Source organism: Vicia villosa, linkage group LG4 (genome assembly GCF_029867415.1).
Source record: "Vicia villosa cultivar HV-30 ecotype Madison, WI linkage group LG4, Vvil1.0, whole genome shotgun sequence".
Taxonomy (NCBI): domain Eukaryota; kingdom Viridiplantae; phylum Streptophyta; class Magnoliopsida; order Fabales; family Fabaceae; genus Vicia; species Vicia villosa.
The window spans coordinates 84,335,154-84,344,722 of record NC_081183.1 but is presented as its reverse complement, the minus strand read 5'-3'; the positions used below and the strand labels follow the sequence as shown (position 1 = coordinate 84,344,722).

Below are 9,569 nucleotides of genomic sequence, written 5' to 3'. Positions count from 1 at the left end.
ATTAACATAATTAACAAAAGAACATGTTCTCAATCATACGAACACAGTACTCTATTTTGCCCAAGTTCTCGTTGATTTGATGGTTTGTGGTAGAAGAATTAAATAGTGAATCATTTAAGATGTTGAACGTTCGAATTTCATGACCAACATAACTAACAATAATTTCCGGCATAAACGTACTTAAAGGTGTTTTGTTTTCCATATAAATGTCAAATGATACAATCACAACACACTTGTGTATACTTCTTAACCAACCTCATTAGAAGCAAAGGAGATGTGTAACATAAACAAGACAAGCAAGTCCTTTAACCAACAACTTAGTGTGTAAGCGAAGTTGAACAATGTCTATAAGCTTTATCAATGTATCCAAACTAGTTACCTTGTACGACACGCCATTAACGTATCACTTGTGTTTTCTTTTTAATATATCAAAAGAATGAGTTTTCTATCTTCACGCTTTTGTCCTCAAAGGAATTCATTTCTTGCAAAAATCTCCATTTCATACATAAATGCTTCATTCTTCTATGTAGACTTACACATTATTCTCTTGAAAACTCAGCTAATGGATAGTTGTTTTTCCACATGTTTTGTAATGAATCTCTTCAAGAGAAAACAATCGCGAACTCGCCCCGTCGACACAGTATTCAACCTTCCAATTGTTTCAACTAATTGGCCACCAGGTATTTATCATTTTAACTCCTATAGTCATACCATGTTTTAAAAAATGGAGTTCTAATTACAAATAGTGTTGGATTTCCATAAACAGGTAGTGGTTTTGCAAGTGGAATCATTGATCTTGGTGGGATACAAGTATCTCAAGTATCAACATTTAACAAAATTTGGGCCACTTATGATGGTGGACAAGATAACCAAGGTGCAACCGTGTTTGAACCAACAGGAATACCTCAAGGATTCTCTATGTTAGGTAGCTACTCCCAACCTAACAACAAACCTCTTTTTGGATATGTTCTTGTTGCAAAGGATGTTTCTTCAAGCACAAGCAACAGTACTTTAAAGAAACCAATAGATTATACACTTGTATTCAACACTTCATCTCTTAAGGTTACTCAAGATAGCAGTTGCTATATTTGGCTACCAGTAGCACCTGATGGATACAATGCTTTAGGCCATGTTGTCACAACAACACCAGATAAACCTCCCCTTGACAAAATCAAGTGTGTTAGAGAAGACCTCACAGACCAATGCGAGTCTTCGTCGTGGATTTGGGGATCAAGCGACGTCAATTTCTCCGATGTTAGACCAATCAATCGAGGAACTCAAGCGCCCGGTGTTAGCGTTGGTACTTTCGTTGCACAGAATGGTGCAGAAACTAGCCCTCCATCAATTTCATGTTTGAAGAATCTCAATCCTCTTTCGAAAATCATGCCGAATTTACTTCAAATTAATTCAATTCTCCAAGTTTACTCTCCTTTGATGTACTTGCATCCGGACGAAGAATACTTACCTTCCTCGGTAAATTGGTTTTTCTCGAATGGAGCATTACTATACAAGAAAGACGAAGAATCAAGTCCTATTCCAATAGCGCAAAACGGTGTTAACCTTCCTCAAGATCCTAACAATGATGGTACTTATTGGCTAGACCTACCTGCTGATGATGTAAACAAAGATAAAGTCAAAAAAGGAAATTTACAAAGTGCAGAATCTTATGTACATGTGAAACCAATGCTTGGAGGAACCTTCACTGATATTGCCATGTGGATATTTTACCCTTTCAATGGACCTGGGAGAGCAAAAGTAAAGTTTCTAGATATTAAATTAGGGAAAATAGGTGAACATGTTGGTGATTGGGAGCATGTGACATTAAGGGTAAGTAACTTAGATGGTCAGTTATGGAAAATGTACTTTTCACAACATAGTAAAGGTGAATGGGTTGATTCATCTCAGCTTGAGTTTCAAACTGATAACAACAATAATAGACCAGTTTTTTACTCTTCATTGCATGGTCATGCTTCATATCCACATGAAGGACTAGTTCTACAAGGGAGAAATGGAATAGGGATTAGAAATGATAGTGCTAAGAGTAGCATGATTATGGATTTGGAAAAATTTGTGTTGGTTTCTGCTGAGTATTTGGAGCCTTTTGTTGTAGAGCCATCTTGGTTGAAGTATTTCAGGGAATGGGGACCAAAGATTGATTATGACTTAGATGAGGAGTTGAGGAAGGTGGAGAAGATATTGCCATGGAAGCTTAAAGATGTTTTTATAAATATTATTAGGAATTTGCCAAAAGAAGTGTTGGGAGAAGAAGGACCAACTGGTCCAAAAGTGAAGAATAATTGGAGTGGTGATGAAGTTTGAATATACCATACTTTTAGCTATAGACATATACAATGCTTCTTTATATTTGACATGGTTGTAACACTTCGATTAGAAATGTGGTAAAATTAAATTGACTTTTAAATACAGAAGAATCTAAAAAAAGAATTATTATTTATTTTTTCTTTTAAAATGTGTTTAAAATTTTTGTTGATATAACTCATTTTCATAACTAGCAGTCAGAATAATCCTCAGAGCTTTTCAAAATATAATGTATAACTAATAATACAAAAGTCAAACATCGATATGCTTTAGAAATAAACAAATAGAAAACTAGAGTATAATATTATTCTCCTTTCTTTTAATATATATTGACTTTAAACATCCCAATAATAAAAATATGCAAGACTTTTAATTATTTTTAATAATTTTTTTTTTTGGGTGATACATTGAGGAAGATACGGTAAATCATTAGTAGATTGAAAGACAAGCTTGTTATTACTATTGTTTTAGCTCTTATTTGCTTCTACAAAGAACCACTAATAAGTAATAACTACACGTCAATCGTCCACTATGCCAAACAAGGAAACAGACAGTGCTTTTTTTGGCTTTAAGCAGCGCTTTAAAGCGCTATCTATTCCCCCGCTGCTAAAGGCCCCCTTTAGACAGCGCTTATCTGAAACAATTTTTAAGAAAAAGCCTATTAAAAGCGCTGCTAAAGGCCACCTTTAGGCAGCGCTGTCCCCACAAGCGCTGCTAAAGGCCCACTTTAGTCAGCGCTTTTTTCTTAAATGCGCTGTTAAAGACCCGCTTTAGGCAGCGCTTTTCTGAAACAAAGTTTTTAAATTCAATCTCTTTTCAGTGATTTTATGAACTTGAGTTTGATCATGATTAGACCTAGAATTGCTATGTTTAACCTCTGACTCCATGTGAGGGAAACCACTGAGCTTGAAGCAGTAGAAAATATAGAGAGCAGCCAGTTATAAAGTGATCTAATATTTTTCCTGTGAATGATATTGGTGGGGGTTTAGTTAATGGGATAAGATTGGTGTTTGATGTTTTGTCGTCCTAAACGGATGTGGTAATTGGTTTGCATTGAGTATATTGTTAGCAAATCTTTATAGGATATGTTGGAATTACATAGACTTCACTTTGATGTCAATTGAGTATTTATTATGTGAAATCACATTTCTGTATATGATCGAATGTTCATGATGCCTCGTAATGTTCAATTAATCTGACTTGCATGTGCATGAGTTTGCACTTGTGACTTGCTCATGAGCAAAACCTTGACTAATATGGAATTGGAGAAGTTCTTGCATGGTTATGTAGTTTACCTTTTGCCATTTAAATATTGGGTATGTCTATTGGCATTAACTTTTCTTGTTTAATAATTTGCAGCTTCAATAGATACCTACATTTATAATAGAGCTGTGGAAGGAAGATATATGCTATAAAGACGTAAGGTAAGAAGTATAATACATCTTAAAAACTTTATAACTGATTCTCCCTCCTTCATAATGTATTTGGTACAAGTTTATTCTCTAGTTATGTTTTATTTATAGATTGCACCCAATGTTCTGTCTTGTCCTGTTTTAGTCCTAAAATAGAAAAATGTACCAAATATAGATTAGAACCCATATTTTCCATTTTGTATAAATCTATATTGTATACCAAGTACCAACTTTATGTTGGTATAGTACATATAATTCAGTTGTACATAGACACATGTGCAACTTGAATATTGTAAAACTTAGCATTTATGGCTTTAAGTAGTGCATACAGTTGTTGCTGAGTAAAATAAGGATAATGATAACTTGATAAAGAAAGTTTATAATGAGTGTCGTTATGTTTTGCTAACAGTTTTGCTTTAGTGTTAGGGATGCCACGGGTTTAGATTTTAAATTTTTATTCGAGATATTATAGCAGGTCGGCATGCAGAGCTAACCTCACCTTGTCAATTGTGAACTTTAACTCATGAGCTGATTGAAAGAGTATAAATTCTGGTCAGACCTGCGTGTAGACTTCAGATTCAAATGATGTCCAAAAAAATGTAAGTTGGTGAAGTAATTCCAGGGAGTTTGTTAGGAACTTCCTACTTCCTAGTTCCATCTTCGTTGCTTACTCTACTCTAACACACGATGAAAAACAGGATATCCTAAGATTGTTTTGAATATATAATGTAATGCATGCTCAGTAAGATGGAATAACAGTAAGGTTACACTCTACAAGTCTTCTCCCTTCTCTAACATAAAAGTAAATCTTTCAAACCAAATAACTTAGACAAAATCTCCTAATAGACCATTCACATCTACTAGTCTAAATAAGCACACAAAACAAATGCAACCTTAAAACAAACAACTACAGCAAGAACCCTAAATAATTGAATAGAATGAAACTAACATAGAAAAGGATAGATAAGAAAAACAAACCTGTTTTCATCAGATTATGGGTGTATGGACAAAAACTTCCCAAGCACAGTAAGAGCAGCCCAGAAACAAAGCAACAATCCAACAAACAGTTCAGTCACCACCTTCAACAAGCTCTTATCTACAACCAAGTAAATATCAAAACAAATCGATTATGGTTACACTGGATGGTGGAATAAGCAGCATGAAAAAGAACGAGAGCAAAACGACTCAACAAAAACTAGCCAAAATCAAAACATAAAGAATCAGGAAAAGAACAATGCATACACTGCAGGGAAAAACGCGAACGTTTTCAATCCTCGTTGTTAGGGTTTGAATCAGAGTCGAATTGGTGAAGAACTTGTAGATTGAAGAGACGTGAGAGGAAAAACGAGCGGTGAGAGGTGAGAACGGCGACCAACGGTTTCCGTAAACGGTGAGAGGTGAGAACGGCGGCCGACGGTTTCCGTGAGTGGTGAATGGAGGAAAGAGGTGAGAACAGCTGAGTGAGTTGCAGAACGGAGGTGAGTGAGTTGCAGAAAATATCGTGTATTGGTATTTTAGGGTTTTTGTGTTTTAATTTTAGAATTTAGATATAATCACAAAAGGCAGCGCTTTTTTATAATAAAGCGCTTTTTAATCTATGCCCTTTAGCAGCGCTTTCAGAAGTGTTGTCTAACTTACGGTGTTTAGCAGCGCTTTTTAAAAAGTGCTTTCTTATCTTGCCTTTTAGCAGCGCTTTTTTAATGCGCTTTCTTAGCTATTCCCCTTAGCAGCGCTTTTTTTAGCGAATTTTTTTTTTCAACTTTTAGCAGCGCTTTTTGATAAAAGCGTTGTCTTTTTAGCGCTTTCTAAAGTGAATTTTGGTGTAGTGGTCTTTGTGTCCCTTCCTTTCCCCAAGATGACCATTGAGCATTAGTTCAATATATTTTTCCATCATACGACCACAACTTCTCTTTTTTTAGTTCCAATTTTTTAAAAAGTTTCGCAATCATAGTCGTTCTTATGACCAAATGGAAATTTTCATTTGAGACTCCTCCTACATTTTCCCTATCCCAAAATCTGAGAACAGTTCTCTATGGTTTTCCTTTAGAGCTCGTTCCCTCCTCCTCAGTGACGGAGCCAACAAATTTATAAAGCCTAGAGATGAAACATAACCTTACAATAGCGGGTTAAATAAAATCACGAGGCAAATGTCCTTTTCGAGACTTTTTTGCGGTGAAAGTTCAAATAATATCAATATCATCAAGTGACTTGAATATCTCCTGCTCGATGTAACATACCATCAAGTCATTGAACCACACATCATTGATCTTATTGCGCAATTTAGACTTGATAATCTTCATTGCTGAAAAAGCTCTTTCAACCGATGTTGTAGGCACCGACAATATCAAAGCTAACTCAATAAGTTGGTAAACCAATGGAAATACCAAATGTTTCTCAGTTTGAACCATCTTCATAACCAAACTTTGAACATCTTAACAAGTGGAAAATGAGGCATTTCTTTTCACTTGAAGAACATAAGTGTCAAGTTGATCCCTTATTGTTCCGCGATCATCATTAGAAAAGTCTTCATGATAAATACCAGCAAGACGAGCAAGCTTATCAGCATCAAACGTGGAGAAAGAGTTCTTGGGGTCAAGACATGAGAAACAATCAAGGATAATGTTACTTCCTTCACTAAAGCGGTGATCCATCTCCACACATATTTTGTCAATATCAACATAAAAAATCTATGCACGGTAATGATGAAGATTAGTGATAGTCCTCCCTTATACCCTTGAACGACCCCGAACCGGTATTTCGTCATCCATATTTAGAATCGGAATACCTCTAGCAACACAACATTCTTGGACATCAGAAAATAAAATATCCCAACCACTCTCTCTCATTGTGGCCAACTGAGCTTTAACATCATCAACTAATTCCATGGCAATCACAATATTAAGATCTTTTCTTTGCAAGACATTTGAAAGCTCGTTTGTGATACCAAACAACTTTAACATTAACTTCAAAATAAAAGAAAATTTAAATTTCTCCATTTTTTCTATCAAATCCGCTGCTTGAGATGGTCCACGTCCATCTTCATCAACCATACTAAGCACCTTTAACCGAATTAATGTAGTATGATTTAAACCCCATCTAGTATCCCCGGGTCTAGTGAGACTATATGATTGGTGCAACCCCTTCCTCTAGATATCTCACCACTCTCAAGTTTATTTAAAATATCTTGGTGTTGTGCCTCGGTCAAAACATCCCCCTCTTACAAGATGCACTTGTTGTGGTCAATAAGCACAAAAAATTGTCTATCACCAAGCTCTTCCATAATCACCTTGGTAACTTCATGTGCACAACACATTGCAAGCTCCTTTTGAATGTCACAGGAAGTCATTGTGCAATTTTTTCCACCACGATCAAAAGCATACCTCACTTGCTCATTCGAAGATTTTACCCAATCTACCATCTCTCTAAAATTGCCCTTATTTAGAGAAGTAGAGGATTCGTCACGTCCATGGAAAGGCATACCTTGTGCCATGAGATATCTTAAACAATCTACAGAACAAGTCAAACGAATCTTATACAATTCTTCTGATTCCTTGGTTGCTTTAGCAAACTTACTTGCCACACTTTGTCTTTGATTATTATAATCATCGTAATGGTTGACACATGAGTTATGTAAACTATTATGACTATCAACGTGATCATTCAAGCTTTTAGATGCATGCTTCCAATCTCTATATCCGCTTTTAGTAAAGACTTCAAAACCAAAGTGCTTGGCCCTCACGGGTTGCTTAAAGAGAAAACAATAAAAACAATAAGTTGCATCCTTGATCTCACTGTATTTTAACCATGTGTAATTCATATACCATGATTTACTAAATGCTCTGGAAACATTTCCAAATGGAGTACGAGGAAATCTTGGCAAATCTGGTTGCATTGGACCCTTCAATATATATGCCCTCCTCACTTGATCTTGAATATCTGGAGCATACTCATTAATTTGTTTCCTACGGCCTGGATCACGCACAATCTCATTTGGATTAAACTCATTAACCACATTAGTTGGTGGTTCTAATTCGACTTCCGATTGCACATCATTCACATTCTTAATACTTGCTCTATCAACCAAAAATCTTCTCATCTCTAAAATTAAATGATCTTAAGTTAATATTCAATTAACAATTAACAATCATAAAAATCAAAATTTAAATAAGAATAGTTTCACAAAATAAGAGTAATTTCTTATGATTTATAAAGAGCAGGAGCGAGCATTATATTATATTCAATTAAAAACTTTTATAGAAACTAATAAAATTTGATAACCAAAAAATGGTTAGACCTAGCTAAGTCACTCTTAAAAAATTGTAGATACTTTATGGATGCTGTCAAACCAATGTTTTGGTTTTAACCAATGAATCTTGCGGTGCATTGATCTGACACTTAGCACACACAATGACAAAATAGTTATAAAGTGTAAATGTTATTGTATAATTTCCATGAGATTTTAGATAAAATAGATAAACTTGAAAATGGTGGGACCCATTTTTACAAAGTTATAAGAACTGGTACTTCTAAATAGCATAAAACAAAATATTGAACATTGTAAAGACAAACCCAGATCCAATTTTTTTCTTCTTCTCTGCTACTACTAGTCTAGGCGGTGTAAATGGAGGAAGCTAATATTGTTTATCTGCTACTACAAATTGTGTTGATTGTTTCAAATAAAACCAAAAACAGTTGAAGTAAAATAATTACTAACCGAAACAAAGGGGGGAGTGTGGCAGTCGGAAAAGAACGATGTAGTCGTCGGCATCGAAGGAGAAAACTTTAAGTTTTTACGGTGCTGCTGCGGTGAGGGAAACTCTACTCTTCTTTTGTTTCTGTTACCTATTTTTTTCCTTTTGCTGATTTCGTCCCTTGGTCGTCTTCCTACTTAGCTGAATTCATAACTGTTATTCGCGCCATGAAAATCTCTGTCGAGAGAGGTTGGAATAGGCTTTGGATTGAAACACATTCGCTTTTGGTGGTTCAGGCTTTCTCCAAGCCTCTGTTAGTACCTTGGCAAGTCAAAGTGGCTTGGAATATGTGTATAAATTATTTTGTTTCTAGGCAGATTTTTGTTTCTCATATTTTCAGATAGGGTAACTCTTGTGCCGATTTTTTTACTAACATGGATCTTTCTAGTATTTCTTTCATATTTTTTTTATTTTATTCCTCTGGGCATTATGAAGGAATTTGTTCGTAATAGGCTAGGAATGCCAAGTTTTAGATTTACCTCTTGATGGATTTGTTGTCCCACTTTTTGTAATATTTCCTTTTTTGTATACAAGGTTTCATTTTTAATTTTTTTATTATTTTATCACATTCCACTCATTTTTAACTTAACTCTTATCCGACATATGAATTTTAACTGTAAAAACATGATAGAATAATATTCAATATTAACATATCCGATATATGATCAGACCAACCTTAAATTGATTTGCTAAATTATGTCAAAAAAAATTTACATAACAGTTTTGATTTTATATTTATCTTTTTTATTCGGATTCTATATAGGACTATGAGTTTTTAATAGTTGGAAATTGTTTTTGTTATAAATAAAATATTTTTTATTTTATTTTAGTTTTATTTTTATTTTTATGTGTTTAATAAATTTAGAGAATTTCTCAATCCATCCCTTGAATCTCTTTATCATTCAGCGAAATTCCATTTATGTCCCATGCTTCCGTAGATGTATCTTCGGAAGCACTTTTTTTTAAAAAAAAATTGATTTTTTCCGTCGGTGCATTTACAGAAGAGTTAAAACATAGTGAATCTTCGGAAGAACCCAAATTAATTAGGAAAATCTAAAATTAAATGAAATCTTCCATAGCTACATCT

At 34.6% G+C, this 9,569-nt stretch overlaps 1 protein-coding gene across 1 annotated transcript; it reads left to right on the top strand.

Annotated features, from left to right (window-relative positions):
- The first annotated feature begins 451 nt into the window (after nucleotides 1-451).
- LOC131599300 (hypothetical protein At1g04090-like) lies at nucleotides 452-2,455 on the top strand. Its single transcript, XM_058871706.1, has 2 exons — nucleotides 452-680; nucleotides 767-2,455. Exons 1-2 carry the CDS (start codon nucleotides 563-565, stop codon nucleotides 2,317-2,319), a joined length of 1,671 nt encoding a protein of 556 aa, XP_058727689.1. The 5' UTR covers nucleotides 452-562; the 3' UTR covers nucleotides 2,320-2,455.
- The last annotated feature ends 7,114 nt before the right edge of the window (nucleotides 2,456-9,569 follow it).

Excerpts from the sequence above, each read along its gene's own strand:
- LOC131599300 (XM_058871706.1), top strand. The coding sequence starts at position 563 with ATGGATAGTTGTTTTTCCACATGTTTTGTAATGAATCTCTTCAAGAGA. Across the intron at positions 681-766 it reads TTCAACTAATTGGCCACCAG|GTAGTGGTTTTGCAAGTGGA; the intron begins GTATTTATCATT and ends TTCCATAAACAG.